This window comes from Lithobates pipiens, unplaced genomic scaffold, assembly GCF_037356315.1.
Source record: "Lithobates pipiens isolate NorthernLeopardFrog02 unplaced genomic scaffold, aLitPip1_a1.2 Scaffold_1, whole genome shotgun sequence".
Lineage (NCBI taxonomy): Eukaryota > Metazoa > Chordata > Amphibia > Anura > Ranidae > Lithobates > Lithobates pipiens.
In genome coordinates, this window is record NW_027507685.1 from 228,283,291 (window position 1) to 228,307,959 (window position 24,669).

Sequence of the window (24,669 nt, forward strand, 5' to 3'; positions counted from 1 at the left end):
GTGCAGCAGTACGAAAACTAGACTTTTTCCTGATTAGGCGCAGGAATAACTCCTTTTATATAAGTCGCCACCATTACTAGTAAAAAAAAAAAATATCCCATATAGTTTGGTTTGCGCAAAAGTTATAGCACCTAAAATCAATATACGCTCATTGGGATTTTTTCAACCAAAAGATATGTAGCAGGATACATATTGGCCTAAATTGATGGAGATGTTTTTGATTTTTTTTTCCATTTTTTTTTAATTGGGTATGTTTTATAGCAGAAAGTCAAAAATATATATTTTTTTGTTTTTTCAAAATTGCCGGTCTTTTTTTGTTTCTAGCGCAAAAAAATAAAAACAGTAGAGGTGATCCAATACAACCAAAAAGCTCTATTTGTGGGAAGAAAAGGATATCAATTTTATTTGGGTACAGCATCGCACAACTGCGCAATTGTCAGTTAAAGCAATGCAGTGCCGCATCACAAAAAATTGTAAAATCTCTGCACAAAGGTGAAAAACCTTCTCTGTGCTGCTCCCCTCCAGCCACCATAAGTCTGGGTTTACATATGCTGCGGCCGTGTTTCACAGCATGGGGTCAGTGCGTCCCTGTTCACCAATTCAAGTGCGAATCAGATCCACATATTTGCCTAAATTTGCACTTGAATCAGACCAGAAGATGCACAGGACCCTCCTTCAATGCGGACCACCGCTCCATTGAGAGACGGTCCCACTCTCCTGTCATGCGATTTGGATGCGGATCCACATCCAATTCGCATAAGTGTGAACCCGGCCTAATACATACCAGAGCACCATTTTGATCCAGTGCCTCGGCTTTCCGGGAAATCTGCCTCATCATTGGCCGAGACAGCAATGGGAACCATTGGCCGAGCTGCGGCTCTGTGTGTGAATGGACACACAGAGCCACAGCTTGGAAGCGAGCCTTCCTGGGTGCCCCATTGCAACCTGCTTGCTGTGGGGGCAGGAGTGTTGAAGAGGATCGGGGCTGCTCTGTGCAAAACCATTACACGGAGCAGGTAAGTATGACATGTTTGTTATTTAAATAAAACTTTAATATCACATTAACCAGTCTGGTGGGATAACAGGTAACAGCAGAACCTTAGAAGTTAATGCCGTGGAACTACATGTACCAGCATGCCTGCTGATCTTTGGGAATAGAAGTGAGATCTCTACAGCATGACTCATAAAATGTCTTCAACATTTACTTTCACTTTGTGGCGTCTCATTTCCAACCTCATAGTGTTTATCTGCCTGGTAACTGCTGATCCTCTATGTAATAATTTTCCTATTGGAGAGAGAGGACGGCTCCTCCAATCAGCACAGAGCTCCGCCTTCCTGTACACAGACTGTCCTGATCTGGGTGAAGTGGAAGGTTGTGGTGTTTTGGGGTCTCTCTATAGAGGACAGCGGGGAGGATGAAGATGATGACCCCCCTCATCCTGATTATTCTGGGGGTGTCAGGGGTGGAGTGTGGTAAGTAGAGGACAATATAGATGACATCTTGTCAGTGGGGGGGATTTCCTCCAAGTGTTGTATAGAATGGTAGAAATCAATGTTTAGTGATAAAGGTAGAAGTATTGTGGAAGTGACAACCATGTCCTGTCTGTGTGAAGATGACAATACGGCTCTCCAGGCTCTGCCGGGTCTTTATTGATCTTGTGTACGGAGCTGATGATGGACGGAAAAATTGGTATTGTTACTCATCACCATTTCCTGTTTCCTTGTTGATGAAGTACAATCTTAGTCTGTGTCGGGTAAATGACTGGAGCCATCAGACAGTTGCAAAATGAGTGGTCTTGTGATTTGCAACTGTCTGATTGCTTGACTCCAGTAGGTAAATGCCGTTATGTTCAAGTGGAACTTGAGCCAACACATTTTTCTAGATTAACTACGCAGGGAAGGATTAAAACCCGTCAGGTTTTTAATAGTTGTCACTGTCCCTGCTGGGGAAATATCATACTTTGTGTTACAAGGAATACACTCAGTGTCTTCATTTTGATGGTAAATTTTAACCACTTCAGCCCCGGACCAATTGTCAGCCTAAGGACCAGAGGTCTTTTTCCAATTTCGCACTGCGTTGCTTTAACTGGTAATTGGTCATGCAATATTGCACCAAAACGAAATTTGTGTCCTTTCCTTCCCACAAATAGAGCTTTCTTTTGATGGTATTTTATTGCCTCTGCGATTTTTATTTTTTACGATATAAAAGGAAAAAGACTGAAAATTTTGAAAAAAAAAAAGATATTTTCTACTTTTTGTTATATGAAAAATCGAATAAACTAAATTTTAGTCATACATTTAGGCCAAAATGTATTCAGTCACGTCTTTAGTAAAAAAAAAAAAAAATGTCAATAAGCGTATATTTATTGGTTTGCGCAAAAGTTATAGCGTCTACAAACTAGAGTACATTTTCTGGAATTTACGCAGCTTTTAGTTTACGACTGCCTATGGGTCCTTTCACACGGGGCGGATCAGTTCTGATCCGCCCCGTGGATATCCGTTTGCTCAGCGGGGATCACTCCGCCGATCCCCGCTGAGCAGGGAGATGACAGCTCCGTCTCTGCACACTGCGCAGGGACGGACCTGTCACAGCGCCGCTCTCCCCTATGGGAGATCGGATGATGACGGACCGCAGTGCCCGTCGTCATCCGATCCGATCCACAGACGGATGGAAAAATAGCTTTTTCCTCCGTCACACTTTTTCGGATCGGAGTGGGTCGGATGTCAGCGGACATGTCACCGCTGACATCCGACGCTCCATAGAGCTCTATGGAGCACCCGTTCAGGTCCGCCTGAAAAACTGACAGGCGGGCCTGAACGGGTCGTCAGTGTGAAAGGGGCCTATCTCATTTCTTGAGGTGCTAAAATGGCAGGGCAGTACAAACCCCCCCCAAATGACCCCATTTTGGAAAGTAGACACCCCAAGGAAATTACTGAGGGGTATGTTGAGCTGATGGAATATTTTTTTTTTGTCCCAAGTGATTGAATAATGACAAAAAAAAAGTTTACAAAAAGTTGTCACTAAATGATATATTGCTCACACATGCCATAGTTATATGTGGAATTACACCACAAAATATATTCTGCTGCTTCTCCTGAGTATGGGGATACCACATATGTGGGACTTTTTGGGAGCATAGCCATGCACGGCACCCCAAAAACCAATAACTGCCTTCAGGATTTCTAAGGGTGCAAATTTTTGATTTCACTCCTCATCACAGTTTTGAAGGCCATAAAATGCCAAAATAGCACAAAACCCCCCCAAATGACCCCATTTTGGAAAGTAGACACCCCAAGAAAATTGCTGAGGGGCATGTTGAGTCCATGAAATATTTTACATTTTGCCACAAGTTGCAGGAATATTACAAACTTTTTTTTTTGCACAAAGTTGTCACTAAATGATATATTGCTCACACATGCTATGGGCATAAGTGGAATTACACCCCAAAATAAATTCTGCTGCTTCTCCCGAGTACGGGGATACCACATGTGGGGGACTTTTTGGGAGCCTAGCTGCATACAGGACCCCGAAAACCAAGCACTGCCTTCAGGATTTAAATATAAAACACTACCAAAAAAACTGTTAGCGATCGCAGGGATCAGGCCTGACTGCAAACGCTGCAGTTATGTGTTTAGTGTTTGGTAAGTGACAGTGATCAATCGATACTGCACTTGGGTGGGCTGGGCTGAGGGGCAAAACGCAGGTGCTAGCAGGTATCTGGGCTGATCCCGCTAACAATGCGTTTTTTTGGAACCCTAAACTGCTGGGGACGCTAGTATAGATCTCATCAGATATTGATCTGTTCAGATACTATACCACTACGGGAGGTTTATGCTTTGTGCGTGGGTGTTAGCGGTACTGGCACTAACCTAGCGATGCCTGGGGCGACGCAGACCCTATCTGACCCTAAAACCTAATTGATATCACCCGCCGGGTGATCAGGGGGTTAAACCTTTATTGGGTGATAAATGGTGGGTGCCCTGATGCTATAAAAAGCAAACTAACCAGAGTAACACTAATACGGTGATCACTGGTGAAAGGGTTAACTAGGGCAATCAGGGGTTAAAACCTTTATTAGGTAGTATATGGGGGTCCCTGACGCTATATAAAAACCTGACGGGGAACCTAAATAACTAACCAGCGTCACCAGTGACACTAATACGGTGATCGCTGGTGAAAGGGTTAACTCTAGAGGCAATCAGGGGGTTAAAACCTGTAATAGGTAGTATATGGAGGTACCTAACGCTATAAAAACCTGGCGGTGAACCTAAAAAATAACTAGCTACCTAGCGGCACCAGTGACACTAATGCAGCTATCAGAAAAACGATCGCTTAGTGACACTGGCAAAAGGGGGTGAAAGGGTTAACTCTAGGGGCAATCAGGGGGTTAAACCTTTATTGGGGGATAGGGGGGCTACCCTGGACCTAACACTAACTGCCCTGACACTTTATACAGTCACAACTGACACTAAATGCAGTGATCAGTAAATAAATGATCACTGTGACTGGGGGGGGGCGGGCGGGGGTGACAGTGTGCCTATGTGTACCTACATGTCAGTGTAGTGATTGGTGCACTTACTATGTGTTCTCTCCTCACAGTCCGGTCAAAAAGACCGCCCCGAGGAGAATGACATCACTTCCTCCTGCCTGTGTTTACACTACACAGGCGGGGGAAGCTTCTCATTGGCCAGGAGCGATCGAGAGGGGATGGCCAGAAACCAACGGCCATCCCCTCATCCCGGATCGTTCCTGAAGCAAAACGGACCGCCACAGCCAGCGGGAGGGGGTCCGATCGGACCCCCCACCTGCTGTAAGGCAGGCACATACGGGTATGTGCTTGTGCCCGTCTGTGCCATTCTGCTGACGGCACAGCGTCTGCTGACGGTCCTTAAGTGGTTAATGTAAACCTGCTCAAAACAGTAAAAAAAAACAACTATATATTTCTTTCCATTACCAAAACTAAATTATTCTATTTCTTAAAGTGGTTGTAAACCCATGGGAAAAAAAAAAGAAACCTGCAAGGCAAAGGCATATTGAGCTAGTATGCATAGCATACTAGCTCAATGAGCTAGTATGCATAGCATACTAGCTCATTATGAATAACTTACCTGAGAACTAAGCCCCCAAAGCGGTCCTCCGTCTTCATGTCCGCCGCTGCCATGGATCCTGGAGTGACTTCCGGGTCTCGCTGCTCCGGCGCTGTGATTGACGTCACTCCTGAGCATGGGAGCCGTCACTCGCGGCATATCGCCGCAATCTGCGGCCTGCCCAGTGCGCCTGCGTGCCGCTGTCTACGGCGCATGCGCCGTAGACAGCAGTGGCTGTCTTTTTGTAAATACCTCCTAAACCGTATAGGTTTAGGAGATATTTCTTGGACCTACAGGTAAGCCTTAATTTTGGCTTACCTGTAGGTCAAAGTGGTTTGTAAGGGTTTACAATCACTTTAAGATGCAGGGTTACCATATGTGTATTTTATTTGCTGTTTGTACCCTTACTACGGCCAAGAAACAATAGCACACATTTTCCTCTTTCTATCATCCTACATAAAATGCACAAAAAAATAAATAAAAAAATGTTAACTATATAAAAACACACAAACCATGACCTTTTGACGCTCCCCTTGACGACTCTATTCAAACCTAAGCAGGTGCATTTTTGGACAATTTTGCGTATTGCATTTAGGGCTGCCCTAGGTGTGAAAATCTCACAAAAGAACTGCATGACCCTTTTTAAAGTGGCACCACAACAAAACGCACAGAACTATGCATTTTTTTCACAAGTGAACGTATGCTAAAGCTCATGCGTTTTCAATGTGCATTGGGGTGCCATTAAGAATTAATGGCACAGCTACACACCGCAGAAAGGATGCATGTTTATTGTGCATTGTGGATTGTGCTTAATTTTGCGTGCATTCCTGCAAGGCACAAATGTGAATCTAGCCTAACCATGATACTGACCTAGATTAATCACCTCAATACTGGATACTTTTACCCCCTTTCTGCCCAGGCCAATGGTCAGCTTTCAGTGATGTTGCACTTTGAATGACAGTTACTCAGTCGTGCAACACTGTACCCATATGAAGTTTTTATTATATTTTTGCCACAAATAGAGCTTCCTCTTGGTGGTATTTAATCACCATTGTTTTTTATTATTTGTGTTATAAATGAAAAAAGACAGAATTTTTGGGGAAAAAATGTTTTTCTTCTTGTTATACAATTTTGCAAATAAGTAATTTTTCTTCATAAATTTTGATCAAAATGTATACTACTACATTTCTATGTATATTATTTGGTTTGTGTGAAAGGTACAGTCTATGGTACTTAAAAATTGATCATGCCTGATGCACTGACAGCCTATCTCATTTCTTGAGGCTTTAACATGCCAGGACAGTACAAATGCCCCCCCCATGACCCCCTTTTGCAAAGTAAAAAGTCCAAGGTATTTAGTAAGAGGCAAAATATTTTTTAAGTAATTTTTCCTATGATTCTTTGATAATCAACACAATGGGGCTGATTTACAAAAGGTTTGCGCCATGAGTTGCGGCGCACCCCGACACGCAGTGGCCGTTTTTGTATTCACAAAGCATTTGCGCCTGTAACACAGCGCAATTCCCCATTTGCTAATAGCATGCCAGCGCATGGGCGGCCGCGATCTGTGCGCCACTATAGACCTGGCGCACACCATCTTCAACTCAGAATTAAAAGAATCTGGAAGTTTCAATATTATGGGGGTGATGTGAGGAAGTATAGATATAACTGTCCAAGTAACAAATATGCCCAAAATAGAATGGAAAAGTAACTTTCTCTGAGCAAGTTTGCTGCGCCTGCAAATACACTTGGAACTGCGCTAGGTCAATTTATGCACTGCGCATTCGCAAGCGGCATTTGCGCAAGTTCAAGTGCTCTGTTTCACTGCGCTGGCAAAATCTTAGTAAATGTCAAGCCACGTAGATTCATTTGCATAAGTTGAACAGGTGCACCTCTCAACTTGACTTTTTTTTTTTTTGCGCTGGTTCACTTCTATGTTTTTTTTTAAAGGCTATTTGCACACAGGTCATGTTAGCATTAAGAAAAAATAAAAATGAAGAAAAAAAATGCGTGGGGGTCCCTCGAAATTCCATACCAGGCCCTTCAGGTCTGGTAAGGATATTAAGGGGAACCCCACACCAAAAAAAATGGGGTGGGGTCCCCCTCAAAATCCATGCCAGACCCTTCAGATCTGGCATGGATTTTAAGGGGAACCCCACGCCAAAAAAAAAAAAATGGCGTGGGGGTCCCCCTCAAAATCCATACCAGACCCTTATCCGAGCACTCAACCTGGCAGGCCGCAGGAAAAGACGGGGGAGAGAGAGCACCCCCCTGAACCGTACCAGGCAACATGCCCTCAAAATTGGGAGGATGCTTTGTTGATGAGGACAAGGGCCTCTTCCACACAACCCTGGTCGGTGGTTGTGGGGGTCTGCAGGCGGAGAGCTTATCCGAATCTGGAAGCCCCTTTAACAAGGGGACCCCCAGATCCCGGCCTCCCCCCGTGTGAAATGGGAAGGGGGTATACCATTTCACCAAAAAAGTGAAAAAAGTGTTAAAAATAACAAGAGACCGTTTTTGACAATTCCTTTATTAAAGTCTTCTTTTATCTTCTTTCTTCTGGTCTTCTTCCTTTCTTCATCCTTCGGTTTCTTCCTCCTTCTTCCTCCGATCCTCTTCTTCTTGCTCTGGTGTTCTCGTCCGGCATCTTCCTCCACGCCGTGATAGGGAGATAGTGAGGGGGCCTGAGAGAGGAGGCGAATGTAAGAGAGGGGGGCGAGTGGGTAGAGAGAGAGAGAGATGGGGAAGCTGAGAAACAAACGGGTAGAGTGTAAGAGAGCAGGGAGGGCTAAGACAGACCACCTGTCCCTATCTGCAGTCCCTCCTCTGCTGCGTTGCCCCCCCATGCAGGCTCAGTTTGTGGGCAGCAATGTGTAGGATGCTGGGTACCTGATGGCCAGCAGCAGCAGCACCCAGTCTCCTTCTTAATCCAGGAGTACTCTCACTGCTCTGCTCCTTCCAGCAGCTCCTTGGCAGCCTCCGCCTCCCGCCCATCCTCTTTCTTCGGGCCCCCAGTCAGCCTGTCCCCTGGGCCGGGCTGCTCTATTCTTGGAGCAGAGAGGAGGTGGAGGAATCCAGATTCAGGGAGTACCGTGATCACCTTCCCCGAATCCCTGCCCCTGTTTGCTGCCACGCTCCTGCCGAACACTGCAAAAAAATAAAATGCTCAAGGGGCAGTCTAGTCGGCAACCTGCTGCTCCTCTCAAAATGCCGTCTGGGTCCATTCGACCCAGTGGGACCCATGTTTTGTTATTTAAAAGAAATGCCTTTAATATTACTTTAAATCTTCAATTAGTCTAAGGCAGGGGTGGCCAACCAGACGAAGACCAAGAGCCACATTTTTTACCAAGTTACCGCAAAGAGCCACATCATACGCATGGCACACATGAACATCACCCCATCCCTTCCTCATACACACATACTTTTGCTCAGCAGGATTTATTGTAAATGTCACACACTGTTTTAACACTACAAAGACCACAGGCCAGTCATTTTCACCAAGTCAGTAATCTTCCTTTGAAAGTACATCCATGTGACAGAAGACAGCAGCTCATCTAATTTCCAAAATACAAATTGTCTTACAAACAGTGAACTGGTCAGGATAACAATAAACAGTTAATGGGTCTTCTAGCCTGAACTAGCAGTAAATTCTTCCAAAAAACATTACAGAAAGCATGCAGCACACACAGAGCTCTGGATAAATAAGTGAAAAGAAGCTGAAATGGTTAACAGCCAGCCGTGTGTCCCACTATCAACAGACAGAGAATGTGCTGAGCAGATCTTATTATCTTATTAAGTACAGAGCAAGACAGAGGGAGAAGGGAGGACATATCAGTAATGTGCGCTTCAGATACAGCGTGTTTCTCCTTCCTCTGCCCCCCTTCAGCCTCACTCCAGCGCTTATGTATTCAAATGTGGCGGGCTGGGGACACTACCTGCTGATTGACTGTTGATGTGTGGGAGGAGCGGAGGAGTGCAGAGACTCGGGCTGCCTGTCACTGTAAACCAGCCCACTGAACCATCGGCCCAGTCCGACTGCAAGAGCCGCAATGAAACAGTCCGACCACAAGAGCCGCATGAAACCGGGCAAAGAGCCATGGGTTGGCCACCCCTGGTCTAAGGGATGGAAAAAACATATTCACTAATCTTTCACTCCCCCAGCAGACCGTACTCCCCATTCTCCAACAGTGGTCTGTCCCTCTGCATTCTCATATCCAAAGCAGGACTATGATGCCTGTAATGGTCGTGCTGGAGTGCAGGTAAGAAGAGACTGGGGGGACCCGTCTAAAGCCTCGTACACACGCTTAGATTTTCGAATGACCAAACATCTGTTTTTTTTAACATACTTGTCTTATGTCCAAAGTCAAGAGGTTACTCACAATAATTCTCGTATGACAGAATACAACTTCAGAAGTGATGTAATAGTCTCGTATGTATCCTTTTAGAGGTCGACCGATATGGGTTTTTCTCTGGCCGATGCCGATATTTAGAAATCATGGCGGCCGATAGCCGATATATGATGCCGATATGTTAGGCCGATTTTATTTTATTTATTAATTTTTTTCCTTTTTTATTATTATTTTTTTTTAACCCCCCTTGATCTAACACACCTTTCCCACTGGGGCGTTTTTCAGGCACTTTTGGGCTAAAAATAGCGCCTGTAAAGTGCCTGCAAAATGGCTCCCCTGCAGTTTGTGTGAAAGACAGAGTGCTTCCACACTGAGGCGATTCGCTGGCAGGATCTTAAAAAAAAGTCCTGCAAGCAGCATTTTTGGAGTGGTGTATACCGCTCCTCCACCACTCCTGCCCATTGATATGAATGGGCACCACTGCCGAAGCGCATGCAATGCGATTTGGCAGCAGTGCTTCATGGGCGCATTTAACCTCTTCCTTGGCCGCTAGCTGGGTTATATGTGCCCCACTAGCAGCCAAATAGCACTGCTAAAATGATGGTAAAGAGCCGCTAAAACTTGCATTTTACCATCAACGCCTGCCCGCTCCAGTGTGAAAGCAGTCTTCATAAGTGATACAGAAAATTTCTTACATTTAAATATTTATTAAACAAAACAAACCTCCAATCAGTTTACTTGTGTGTATGATTTAGATTAAAAAAAAAAAACCTATATATTAAACAGGTAGTCAAAACTTTTGGATGAAAAAAAAAATGGGCTAACTTTACTGTTTTTATTTTATTTTTATTTTTTAAATAGTGTATTTTTTTCCCAAAAAAATGCATTTGAAAGACCTCTGTGCAAATGCCGTGTGACATAAAATATTGCAACAACCACTATTTTATTCCCTAGGATCTCTGCTAAAAAAATATATATAATTTTTGGGGGAGTCTAAGTGATTTTCTGGCAGAAAATACAGGATTTTTACTTGTAAGCAACAAGTGTCAGAAAAGATTTAGTCTTTAAATGGTTAAACTGAGAACTTCTACACACAGAGATGATTTCATTCATTCAAGTGTAAACATTGGATCTTTCTGTTCTTTTCTTGGCAGCCCAGAGAGGAGGAAAGGGTTTCTATAAGGACTCAGGCAACTTACACTGACTTCTATACAGAAGTCATTTCAAAGTCCCACTGTAGTTCTAAATCGGCTTTTTATCAGCACAATCGGCCGATGCCGATTATTTAAAAAACGGCAAATATCGGCCGACCTCCTATATCCTTTCATTTCTGAGCATGCGTAGCCTTGCTCTTAAGTTTTTTTTCTGACGAAAGCCGTACTTATAAAATAAAAATCAGACGTTGAGTTCACATCCGACAAATTTTTATGGTCTGCACATCCAGCTTTTGTCTGACGAAAAAATTCAATTGGCTGTCGAAAAGCACCGTACTAACGATCCGAAAATCAGCAGACAGCTCGTTGTACGAATTTTTCAATCGATTTTTGTATCGTGTACATGGGCCTTAACAGCTAGAAGAGCCTGAGGGAGAGGAGGATCAGGTATGTAAAACTGCTGTACCAGGTCTCCTAAACCTAAAACGAGCAGTTAACCCTTGCAGTGCAGTCTTCTAGGTTTCCTGGCTTTCATCTTTAAAGCGGAGTTTTACCCAAAAATGGAACTTCCTCTTTAAGTACTGGTGACCCCCTGACATGCCACATTTGGCATGTCATTTTTTGGGGGGTGGAGCTTCCACTTCCCCCCTGGTGCCGTGGCACTGGAAGGAAGATCACCTCTCCTCCTCCCACTCTCTTCTGCAATCTTCTGGGACACATCACAGGTCCCAGAAGATTGCCCAGCACAGCATGCAGTGTGGCTTGTGCATGTGCAGTGCGCACGCGGCTGTGAAGCCACAGCCGGGCTCCCACAGTTAGAATGCCGGCATACCATGCTGGACCTTCAGAGGTTCTTGCCAGAACTGAGGGCTCCTGTGCGCATGTGGGGGAGGGACTTCATTGCAGTTCCAGCCACTCACATAGACAAAGCCCGCAAAGCTAAAAGAAAGGCTGGGGGAACGTGTCAGATCTCTCGGCGATGACCGGGGCATTGCTGGAAGGGCTTCATTCTAAGGTAAGTATTTCATGTTCTGCTAGTATGCGATGCATACTAGCACCTTATGCCTTTGTCTTGCAGGGTTCTTTCTCAGTGGTTTAACTACCACTTTAAATAATATATACTGTACACATCAAGAACTTCTGTTTTGTCACAGATTATGGAGCTGCATTGCATTGTTATATGGCTAATCCCCTCTCATCAGTCCCTGGTTAAAATAGATTATCATCCATGAATGCTTAACCAGTGTTAGGGCAATTTTTATATCTCACTTAAATGATTAACGATACAAGAAGTAAGTGATTAAACCTTTGTCTACATAAGAATAAAAATGAACGATAACAGTGCGAAAAGATAAACAATTACCTTTATTTACACAGAAAAGAAACTTTAGAATAATTAGAATTTATCATATAACTCAAGTGATGTTACAAGTACAGAGTTGCTTAGACTGCCAAGATAATTTAGGTCATATGGTTACAACAGACATACACTTTCAATATATATATCAATATTTCAAGATAAGTCCTGAGAAAGAAATAATTAGAAATAGAAGAGACATAATAAAAAAGAGAGAGAGGGGGAGAGAGAGAGAGAGAGAGAGAGAGGAAGAGAGAGGAAGAGAGAGGAAGAGAGAGAGAGAGAGAGGAAGAGAGAGAGAGAGAGATACGTTACATGGACTTCCGGTCGCCCTCCATGGTCTAGAAAATCAAGAGAGCTATAAGCTAATTCTAGCCCTATTTTATATGCATTCTCGGCCAATCAGAAGATGGAACGTACCCATTGGCTCTGAGTTTGCATCAACCGCTGATTGGCCGATTCTCAAGTCTACATGCTGATTGGTTCAGGATGGCTCACACTCTGGTTATAATTTCAAGCCTAGTTAAGCATCAAACTTCCGATGCCTTTATGAGCAACTTCCTTTGATCTCTGACCCTGCCAGTTCCGACATAAGACCGGTTTAATTATCTCTGGATTTACAACCGTCAGCCCTCTTTGATACAACATAAATTAGCATTTCAAGGACTTGTGGCACAGGAAGAGGCATTATATCTGAAATGACCATCTCTGAGAACAATAGGGTAACTTAGATACTATACAAACAGCAGACCAACAGGTTTGTGTGTTTGAGATACCAAGAACAGTAAATATTCTAGTATACATGTTACATATATATATATATATATATATATATATATATATATATATATATATATATATATATCCAAAACAGGGTATAGTAAGTTAATTGGTCCTCACAATGGCTTTCTTTTAAGCTCTTTGATATAAATATTATATTTCAAAATTGCCACCACACCAGTTCCCGACCAGCGCACGCCGATGTAGGTTGGCAGAATGGCACGGGCAGGCAAATGGGCGTACCTGTACGTCCCTTTAAATTTGCCACCCTGCCATCGGGAGCTCCCGCTCTGGTCGGGACCCCCGTGAGTCCGGTCGCGGGTCCCGCAGACTCAATCGCCGTGGGCATACCCGCGATCATCTCACGGAGAGGCCGAATGAAGAAATGCCGTTGTAAACAGCATTTCTCCATTCTGCCTAGCAACTAGTGACGCTGATCTCTGCTCCATGTGATTGGAGCAGAGATCAGTGTTCACTAAATTAAAGCCCAGCCCCCCCACAGTTAGAACACACCCCTAGGAACACTTAACCCCTACACTGCCACCCACTGGTTAACCCCTTCCCTGCCAGTGTCATTTACACAGGAATCACTGCATTTATATAGCAGTGATTGCGGTATAAATGACAATGGTCCCAAAAATGGCCGATATGTCCGCCATAATGTCGCAGTCACAATAAAAATCGCTGATCGCCGCAATTACTAGTAAAGCTCTGTCGCTGTCATTCGGCGAAGCCGCAATGACGTCACTCCCGTGCATGTGCACGGGAGCCGACACGTGCGGCAGCTCTGTCGTTGAAAATGCCGCGCTCAGTGCGCCTGTGCGCCGCTGACAATATCTCGGTTTAGGAGATATTTCTTGGACCTGCAGGTAAGAATTAATCTAGGCTTACCTGTAGGTCAAACTGTTTTGTAAGGGTTTACAACCACTTTAATTTCTCCTGGATGTAGAAGGTTTATATCCTTTGCCTGGATTTTATTGCCCCTTTCTGCTACTCTTGGAAATTCATGCTTCTTACTGGCACAGGAAGTGAAGAAAATCTCTCCCGCAGGGACATAGCATGGCACTTTTATTAGTGGACTGGAGAATGGAGTTGAACCCCGGTCAGATTTTGCTGCTGCTTTTATGACCTATTGTATATTTACTTCCTATAGCAGACAGAATGAGGTTGGTTTACTAAATGGAAATATACTGTGCACTGTCAGTGCAGTTGCTCCAGATCTGAGGGGAAGCTCTGCTGATTTCTGTCATCCAACCATGTACAAGCAAAAATACAATTTTTATTTTTTTTTTTATTTTAGGCCTCATGCACACTGGACATTTTTACAGGTGCTGTTTTTGGCTTCAGCCATTTTTTTTCTTTTTCCTACAGCCAGTAAACTCCCCAGAATGTTATCCTATGAGGTTGATTTACTAAAAGCAAATAGACTGTGCACTTTTAAAAGTGCAGTTACCCTCTGCCAGTGTAGTTTCTCCAGAGCTTGGTAAATGAGGTAAAGGTTCACTTTGTGAAGAATACCCAATCACATGCAAGGAAAATAAAAATAACAGCATTTGTGCTTGCACATGATTGGATAATGGAAGTCAGTAGAGCTTCTGCTCATTTACTAAACTGGAGCAACTGCACTTTGCAAACTGCACAGTCATTTTGCCTTTAGTAAATCAACCCCTATGTGTCCATGCACACATAGGGGGGGTTTATTTACTAAAGACAAATCCACTTTGCACTACAAGTGCACTTGGAAGTGCAATCACTGTAGATCTGAGGGGGACATGCAAGGAGAATAAAAAAACAGCATTTTTGCTTATACATGATTGGATGCTAAAATCAGCAGAGCTTCCCTTAATTTCAGATCTTCCCCTCGGACCTACAGTGACTGCACTTCCAAGTGCACTTGCCGTTCAAAGTGGATTTTCCTTTAGTAAGTAAACCCCATAAGCTGTTATCAGCAGTTTTTGGCAGGGGCATTTTCTGGGAAAAATAACCCAGAACTATTGGGTTTAAAGAGGAGTTTTTCAGCTGTAAAAATGCTCTAACTCAGAAAAATGCTGAAAAACATTGGCTATTCGGTATTTATGAGCGTTTTTGAGCTATAAGCTTTTGTGGGAGTATAGTTTTACAATAAAACAGCTTAAAAACGCTAATGCAAAAATGCTGCAAAATGCTAAAAAAACTTGCGTTTTTAACACTGCATTCTACAGCTAAAGCTGCTGGCGTTTTTATAACATCCATTGTGCATAAGGCCTTTTGTCCTTGTAAATGATTGGGTGTTCTTTGCAAAGTGAAGCTTTACCTCATTTCCTAAAGTACAGTTCCATCCAAAAGTGGAACTTCCACCCATCTGATTCCTCCCCCCCTCTGGTGCCACATTTGGCACATTTCGGGGGAGGGGGGCAGGATACATGTCTTTGACAGGTATCCTTTCCCAATTCCGGGATCTCTGTCCTGTTACTAGGCAGAACAGGGAAATGCTTTGTTTACAAAAGAATCTCCCTGTTCTACCTCTCCGTGACACGATCGCGGTCACCCAGCGGACATCGAGTCTGCGGGACCCACGGTCACAGAGACTGTGGAGCGCGCCCGCAACACTTTTTAAAGGGGATGTACATGTACACCCTTTTGCCCACCACTGCCAACGTACATCGGCGTGCGCTGGTCAGCAAGCTGTTAAATAACAAACATATCATACTTGCCTCCACTGTGCAGCTGGTTTTGCACAGAGTGGCCAAGAACCTGCTCTTCTGGGGTCCCCTTGCGGCTCTCTCGGCTCCTCCCCACATCAAACAACCCCCTTGGAGAAGCTCTCTCCTGGGGGGTTACCTTGCGGGCGAACTCCCTGAGTCCAGCATTCGGCGACCATGGACGCCAAATGCAGGACCCGGCCCTACACCCTGGCGCTCACGTCATTGGATCTGATTGATATCAGCACAGCCATTGGCTCCCACTGCTGTCAATCTATCCAATCAACAGCCAAGATCCCCCTAGCAGAGAGACCGTGTGTGCCCGTGGGACAAGTTAAAGTGTTCAGGTAAGTAAAATGGGGGGCGGGGGGCTCGGGGGCCGGTCACTGATAGGTGTTTTTTCACCTTAATTTATAGGATGCATAAACCACTTAACCACTTCAATACAGGGCACTTAAACACCTTCCTGCCCAGACCAATTTTGAGCTTTCAGCGCTGTCGCACTTTGAATGACAATTGCGCGGTCATGCTACACTGTACCCAAATGAAATTTTTATCATTTTTTTCCCACAAATAGAGCTTTCTTTTGGTGGTATTTGATCACCTCTTGCGCTACAAATAAAAAAATACCGAAAATTTTGAAAAAAAATGTTTTTTTTTTGTTTCAGTTTCAAAACTTTGTAAATAAGTACCATTAAGTACTGATGGGCACTGATGGGGCTACACTGATGGGCACCAATGAAGTGGCACTGATAGACGGCACTGATAGACGGCACTGATAGGCGGCACTGATAGGCGGCACGGATGGGCGACACGGATGGGCGACACGGATGGGCGACACGGATGGGCGACACGGATGGGCGACACAGATGGGCACTGATAGGTGGCACAAATTGGCACTGATAGCTGACACAGATGGGCATGGATAGGCGGTACAGATGGGCATGGATAGGCGGCACAGATGGGCATGGATAGGTGGCACAGATGGGTATGGGTGGGCACTCATAGGCGGCACAGGTGGGCACTCATAGGCGGCACAGGTGGGCACTCATAGGCGGCACAGGTGGGCACTCATAGGCGGCATTGGTATTATACTGTACTAATGGATGCCAATCAGTGCCAAACAATGCATGCCAATCAGTGATGCCCATTGTGGGCACTGATTGACATCCATTATGGGCACTGATTGGCATCCATTGTGCTGACTGGCATCCCTGGTGGTCTAGGGAGGATTACCTTTTCCCTGGTGGTCTGGTGGCATCCCTGGTGGTCCAGTGTGGGCATCCTCAGGGGGGCTGTGCTGATAATCGATTAGCACAGACCCCCCCTGTCAGAGGAGCAGCCGATCGGCTCTTCTCTACTCGCGTCTGACAGACGCGAGTGAGGAAAAGCCGATCACCGGCTCTTCCCATTTACACTGTGATCAGCCGTGATTGGACACGGCTGATCACGTGGTAAAGAGTCTCCGTCGGAGACTCTTTACCAAGATCGTAGTTGCCGGGTGTCAGACTGACACCCCGCAACAATGATCGCCGCGATGCGCGCCCCCGGGGGCGCGCAGCGGCTCATAATCCTGAGTCATATGACGTCGGGTCAGGATTATGAAACCACTTTGCCACTGTCAATTTGTAATAGGGCGGGCGGCAAGTGGTTAAAGACCAGGCCTCTTTTTCAGACTCGGTGTTTACAAGTTAAAAACAAGTTTTTTTGCTAGAAAATTGCTTAGAGCCTCCAAACATTATACTCTTTGTTTTCTAACACCCTAGAGAATAAAATGGCAGTCATTGCAATACTTTCTGTCACACCGTATTTGCGCAGTGGGTCTTACAAGCGCACTTTAAAAAAAAAAAATACACTTTTTTGAATTAAAAACTAAGACAACAGTATAGTTGGCCCAATTTTTTTTATATTGTGAAAGATAATGTTACTCCAAGTAAATTGATACCCAACATGTCACGCTTCAAAACTGCATCCACTTGTGGAATGACGACAAATTTTATACTTAAAAAACTCCATAGGCATTATTTAAAAAATTCTACAGGTTGCATGTTTTGCTTTACAGAGGAGGTCTCTGGCTAGAATTATTGCTCTCACTCTACCAATCGCGGCGATACCTCACATGTGAGGTTTGATCACCGTTTTCATATGCGGGCGCTACTCACGTATGTGTTCGCTTCTGCATACGAACTCGACGGGACGGGGCATCTTTTAAAAAATGTTTTTTTTCTTATTTTACTTTTTTTTATTTTTTTTTTTTTTTACACTTTAAAAAAAAAATGGTGTCGCTTTTATTCCTATTACAAGGAATGTAAACATCCCTTGTAATAGAAAAAAGCATGACATGTCCTCTTAAATATGAGCTCTGGGGTCTAAAAGACCTCACATCTCATACTTGGACTTAAATGCAAAAAAAAAAAAATTGTCATTTTGAAAAAATTACATAAAAAATGTGCCTTTAAGAAGTATGGACGGAAGTGACGTTTTGACATCGCTTGCGCCCTGCTATGGCATGGAGATGGGTGGGGGCCATCTTCCCCTCACTCGTCTCAATACCTTGCAAGGAGACAGACGCAATCGCCTCTGCCACTGCCAACGGCTCTGGTAAGCAGTGGAGGGCAGCGGATTGCGGCAGGAGGGGGCCCTCTCCCGCCACTGATAAAAGTGATCTCGCGGCGAATCAGCCACAGAGACCACTTTTATCTTGTAGCCGACCACCGGCCGAACACGTAGATATCAGAGTAATGGAAGCTAGCTGCTGCCATAACAACGATATCTGTCCCCAAAGTAGGGACGTACCTCAGCGTGCGGCAGTTGGCAAGTGGTTAAGGTGAAAAAACACAAACCTTTGCAACCTCTTTAAGGCCCTTAAAGAGGAGCTGCAGTCTGCTCACATAATTTGTAATAAAAACATCGTTGCCATCATGCCAACCACTTTGTATATTATTTTATATATACTGTGATTCTGTACTTGCCAAATATGCCGCAGAAATCTCCCACCACTGAGTCTGGCTATAATCCATTGTTACACTGGGAAATTGAAGCTGCTGCCTGTTCACTTCTTGAATTTACACAGACACACAGAGGCATACCTCCAGCTCTGAAGCTCTCATTGGCCCTCTTAATACTCATGCCCCCTTCCTTCCTGGCAAACTCTCACAAGAGTGAGAGAAAGAGCTGTGCATGATGTAATATGCCTATACTAAGGACCAGACAAGAAACAGGAAGTGGGCTGTTTAACCGCTTGCCGACTAGCCGCCGCAGTTGCACTGTGGCAACATAGCTCGGCTGCGTGATTTGCCGTCACGTTACATAGAGGACCACTGTTTGCTCACGGAGCCGATGCAAGTACCCAGTGGTTGTGATCACCACCAGGCTCCCGCAAACGTTTGGACACACTGAGAAACCGGATCTGTGTGTGTAAACACAGTTTCTGGTTCTCTGGCGGGAGAACAGACAGATCGTCTGTTCATACAGACTATACAGAGTATGAACAGCGATCTGTCAGATCACCTGCACAGTCCCACCCCCCTTCAGTTAGAACACACACTAGGACACACTTAACCCCTTCACTGCACCTAGTGGTTAACCCCTTCACTGCCAGTGAAATTTTTACAGTAATCAATGCAAATTTTTATAGCACTGATCGCTGTAAAAATATAGATGGTCCCAAAAATGTGCCAAAATTGTCCGACGTGTCCCAATAAAAATCGCACATCGCCGCCATTACTAGTAAAAAAAAAAATATATTAATAAAATGCCATAAAACTATCCCCTATTTTGTAGATGCTATAACTTTTGTGCAAACCAATATAGAAAAAAAATGTTTTTAATATATTTTTGAGGGATATTTATTATAGCAAAAAGTAAAAAATAATGTGTTTTTTCTCAAAATTGTCACTCTTTATTTGTTTATAGCGCAAAAAATAAAAACCGCAGAGGTGATCAAATACCACCAAAAGAAAGCTCTATTTGTGGGAAAAAGGGATGTCAATTTTGTGTGGGTGCATGACCGTGCAATTGTCAGTTAAAGCGTCGCAGTGCCGAATCGCAAAAAGTGCTCTGGTCAGGAAGGGGGTAGAATTTTCTGGGGTTGAAGTGGTTAAGGTATTTACTGGCAGAAGGAAAAAAAATTACTATCCAACGTTAAAACGACAAGGGCAAATATGAAAAAATTACTGAAGTTCCATTTTAACCGCTTTAAGAATGCCCAGACACAATGTACTGTGGATGGGAGTATCCTACAGGCCAGTGTTGCCTACCTACCAGATTAAAATTTATTGACATGACACCTAAAATGTACTGGCACAGTCAAGTTTTTACTGGAATTTCCAAAAGTTATAAAATTACAGTTTAACCACTTGTTTACTGGGCACTTAAGCCCCCCTCCTGCCCAGACCAATTTTCAGTTTTCAGTGCTGTCACACTTTTAATGACAATTGCGCGGTCATTAGGGGTGTTGAAATTAATCGTAGCATTGATGCATCACGATTCGACCACCCGCGATGCGGCACCGATGCTACGACCTCGCACAATTGATTTTCTGGTGATGTCACCCGTGCGCCCCTCTATGCGTTGCCTCCGAGTCTGAACTTTGCTGAAAGCAGCCGAAGGAGTCGTGGGTGCGCCTTTTTTTCCCGCCCCCCCGCTGACGTCATCCCCAGCTGCCCGTTGTTGAGCTTGGTGCTGCGAGACACATGGATTGAGTGTCCTGATGAGTCATCCTCTCTGTCTACAGAGCTCTGATTATGGGGGGCAGTGATAAAAGTTACAATGGGAGGAGAAAATGGCCTCATCACTAATAGGCGGGGCTGATAGGCTGTGTCACATGCTGTGCACTCTTGGTCAGGGTGAATATCACGGAGGAAGATGGACGGGGTTTGCTGTGTTTGTCTTGCTATGTCTGCTTACTGCGGCCACTGCAGATGATACCATTGAGTGTAACGGAGGGTGAGGATCGCTGTGTACACGGGAGGTGAAAGGACTGTGCCACTTTTGACCCCAAATGGGGGGCCACAAAACAAGTTCTGAGCCTCTTCTGTTTACTTTGTGATCTCTTCTCCCCCCTGCCCCAGTGCTAGTCACCCCTACGCTGTACACACTGGACACTTCTGTTACTCGGTTCCCTCTGATTACACTCCATGTTCCTGATCTGTATCCCCCGTCCCATATCTGGTGATTATTACACATAGCAATTTGATTGATCTCCCTAGTGATCACAAACAAGCGATGTGTTATTGATGGAAATACTGAATGATGTAACCATACAATATCATAACATTAATTATGGTTTATGTATGCCTATTGTCTTATTGACTGATTCACATCACAACTTCATTGATTTGAAATTGATACCTTTTTTGTATGATTTATGGTTTTGCTCATCACTGCCCCACACATGCAGCCACGCATTGCATGTGTCGGGCAGTAATGAGCAAAACCATAAAACATACAAAAAAAATAATGGAGTTGTGATGTGAATCAGTCAATAAGACATACATAAACCATAACTAATAAAATGGCATACATCATCTCCTGTATCATGTCCGCAGTTTCTGACCCTCTGTGGTATCATGTCTGTAGTCTCTCACCCTCTCTAGTATTATGTCGGCAGTCTCTGACCCTCTCCATTATCATGTCCGCAGTCTCTGACCCTCTCCATTATCATGTCCGCAGTCTCTGACCCTCTCTAGTATCATGTCCGCAGTCTCTGACCCTCTCCAGTATCATGTCCGCAGTCTCTGACCCTCTCCATTATCATGTCCGCAGTCTCTGACCCTCTCCATTATCATGTCCGCAGTCTCTGACCCTCTCTAGTATCATGTCCGCAGTCTCTGACCCTCTCTAGTATCATGTCTGCAGTCTCTGACCCTCTCTAGTATCATGTCTGCAGTCTCTGACCCTCTCTTGTAGTATTTTGGGGTCAGTCTGGAGCTCCTCTTTAAGTTGTCTGCTGTGTTTACACTTTGATACATGGGAGGTAGTATTGTCTTTTTTTTAAGAACATATAAAATAAAACAAATGGAGTTCTTCTGACTGCTTGAATTTTTTGGATGAAAACCCTGCGCAGTAATCGTTATGCATCACGGAATCGATCAAATCGAATCATGGACAGGATAATTGAATTGTGAGCCCTGTGAAGATGCACACCCCTAGCGGTCATGCAACACTGTACCCAAATTAAATTTTATAATTTTTTTCACACAAATGGAGTTTTCTTTTGGTGGTATTTATTCACTGTTGGGCTTTTTATTTTTTGCTAAACAAACAAAAATAGACAGAAAATTTTGAAAAAACTCCCCAAAACTTTCAGAGTTTGTTATAAATTTTTGCAAACAGGTAATTTTTCTCCTTAATTGATATGAGCTGATGAGGCTGCACTGATGGGCACTGATGAGTTGCAGTGATAAGCACTGATAGGCTGCACTGATAGGCACAGTTAAGGTGGCAAATGTTGGTGGTTTTTATTGCGGATCCACGCATATGTTTTTAGCAATAAAGTCAGCCCTTTTTAACGTTATCACACCATTGGAAAGTTTATACTTTCTCCACACTCTGTGACACACAATTGAATGTGTCCTGTAGACGGACCTTCTCTGCTTCAAACTGGAAACTGCGGAGGACCTCCAGCGGCTGCCTGAGAGCTCCCGGGACAAGGAGGACCATTACACCTCGCAGAGGGATAAATCTGCAGGCGTATATGACCCCGCTCATTCAGGAGGTCCACAATTTCCCGCAAGAGTCCCCACTCATAGAGCGGGTTTATTTTTCTCAAGAAACCCATATCTTCTTGGTGGCGGCTGAAACACTTTTTTTCACGTTGTGGAACTTTTCTATGTGGACTTAAGAATTTATTTTGATGTTTATTCTCATTTTTCAATATATGAAGATCCTTTGTATTTAGTTGTAGACACGTTTTCATATTTTTCATTTGCCATTTCTTTTTTCATTTGCACCTCACTTGTACTTTACTCAAGATAGTTTTTTGTGATCACTGTTATATATTTTTTTATACAAGCACCAACTTATTTATTTACATTGAATTTGCGTAATCTAGCATGTTGGAATTTTTTTCAAAAACTATTTTCTAATTAATGATGGGAGACTCGTGTGAGAAATGTAATCAAAAAAGAAATGTGTATGTGCAAGAAAAAAAAATTCCCGGAAAGAAAATAAGATTCCCAACCACAAAAAATATTTTCTGTAGCAATAGGAGGTAAAATTGAAGGCTTGGTTGGTCGAATTTTGAAATCAATGGTGGCATCATTGGATCACAAAAGGCACAATATTTCTGATTTTCAAAAGAAAATTATTTGAAATTCAACCATGTATGGCCACCCTTAGTAGCCATTAGATGAATATAGGCAAAACCAGGTGGAGCTGATTACTTAAAGTGGTTGTATAGTCAATTTTGGGACTTTTACCTACAAGAAAACCTATAATAAGGACTGTACGGTTTAGGAGATATTCCCCTCACAATGTGTCGCTGACTGCAGCAGCACATGCGCTCCGGGGATTCTCGGCTGAAAGTCCGGCAGACGCCAGACCCTGTCGGAAAGAAATCTCCCGTGCGCATGTGCAGGAGTGACAATATCGCGGCTCCGGCCACTCACAGCACCGGAGCCGTGATACCCGGAAGAAACGCAGAGGGAACATGTCAGCTCCCTCTGCGTGGATCGGGCCAGATGTAGGGGCCTCATTCTAAGGTAAGTATTTCATAATGACCTAGTAAGAGGTGCATACTAGCTCATTATGCCTTTTCCTTTGCAGGTGAGTAAAAAAAAAAAAAACTTCAGCGGGTATACAACCGCTTTAAGCCTGCTAGCTTCTGGGAGACACCTGCTAGTGGACACTGGAACTGCAGCAATCAGCCTAAAGCACCACAGTGCCACCAGCAGGCGAACTCGGTCCTAACACAGGTACAGAGGGAATGATCTGCAGCACATAATACACATAGCACATAATACACACTTTAACACTTGTTGGGCACACACTTGTCCTCTTGATTACCCTGAAATTGTTAACCCCTTCCCAGCCAGTGTCATTAGTACAGTGACAGTGTACAGTCCCTGACAAAAGTCTTGACGCTTGTGTACAAATTGGCCAGAAGTGCCGCTAAAATATATTTCTAATCAAGATTTTGTTACAAAAAATGGGTCATTTTAATCCCAACAGCTTTTGTAATAATGTTTCAGTGCAAAACGAAACTGACAAAAATTATTCTAATATTCACAGCTTGGTAAAGCCCATTGAGTCAATTTTTGCCAAGACATAAGTGTCGTCGCCTTGTTATATGAGCTTCACCTGTGACTAATAATGGATCAATTCGGTCTCAGGTGTGTATAAAAAGAACACCAGTACACTAGACCTTCTCAACTGCAACTAGACCTCTGCAAACATGCCTAAGATTCACCCGGAGACTAAAGTGTTGATTATGAAGAGGCTGAAGACCAGATCCACTGCTGATGTGGCAGACACCTTCAACGTGTCTCAGCATCAAGTTCAGAGGATAAAAAAAAGATTTGAAGAGACTGGAGACGTTTTGGACAAGGCCAGGTCAGGCCGACCCCGCAAGACAACTGCTCGAGAGGACCGTTTGTTGGCTCGAAAATCCAAGGCCAGCCCATTTTCCATTGCAGCAGAGCTCCACGAGACCTGGTCACCTGAAGTCCCTGTGTCAACCAGAACAGTTTGTCGGTTTCTGTCTCGAAATGGCCTCCATGGTCGAATCAGTGCCCATAAGCCAGCAATAAACAAAAGACAATTGATAAACCATGTGGCATTTGCCAAGGGCCACAGCCTGCTAAAAGGCTGGACTCTGGAAAAGTGGCAGAAGGTGGATTTTTCAGATGAATCTTCTGTTGAATTACACCACAGTCGCCGCAAATATTGCAGGAGACCTACTGGAACCCACATGGAGCCGAGATTTACCCAGAAAACAGTGAAGTCTGGTGGAGGCAAAATCATGGTCTGGGGTTACATCCAGTATGGGGGTGTGCGAGGGATCTGCAGGGTGGAAGGCAACATTAATAGTCTAAAATACAAAGAAATCTGAGCTACCTCTTATATTCCCAACCATAAAAAAGGCCAAATTTAGCAGCACGATGGTGCTCCATCGCATACTTCCATCTCCACATCAAAGTTCCTTAAGGCAAAGAAGATCAAGATGCTCCAGGATTGGTCAGCCCAGTCACCAGACATGAACATCATTGAGCATATGTGGTGTAGGATGAAAGATGAAGCATGGAAGACGAAACCAAAGA

General features: G+C 44.1%; 3 protein-coding genes across 5 annotated transcripts in view; all 3 read left to right on the forward strand.

Annotated features, from left to right (window-relative positions):
* LOC143984050 (class I histocompatibility antigen, F10 alpha chain-like) overlaps positions 1-24,669 on the forward strand; it is a 692,198-nt gene that overhangs the window by 415,239 nt on the left and 252,290 nt on the right. The window lies entirely within an intron of this gene.
* Positions 1-24,669, forward strand: part of LOC143984059 (class I histocompatibility antigen, F10 alpha chain-like) — a 682,453-nt gene that overhangs the window by 401,942 nt on the left and 255,842 nt on the right. The window lies entirely within an intron of this gene.
* Positions 1,321-24,669, forward strand: part of LOC143984105 (class I histocompatibility antigen, F10 alpha chain-like) — a 907,941-nt gene continuing 884,592 nt past the window's right edge. The window contains exon 1 of the mRNA XM_077484424.1: positions 1,321-1,473. Coding sequence (XP_077340550.1) covers positions 1,416-1,473 — 58 coding nt within the window. The 5' untranslated portion in view covers positions 1,321-1,415. The remainder of the gene's footprint in view (positions 1,474-24,669) is intronic.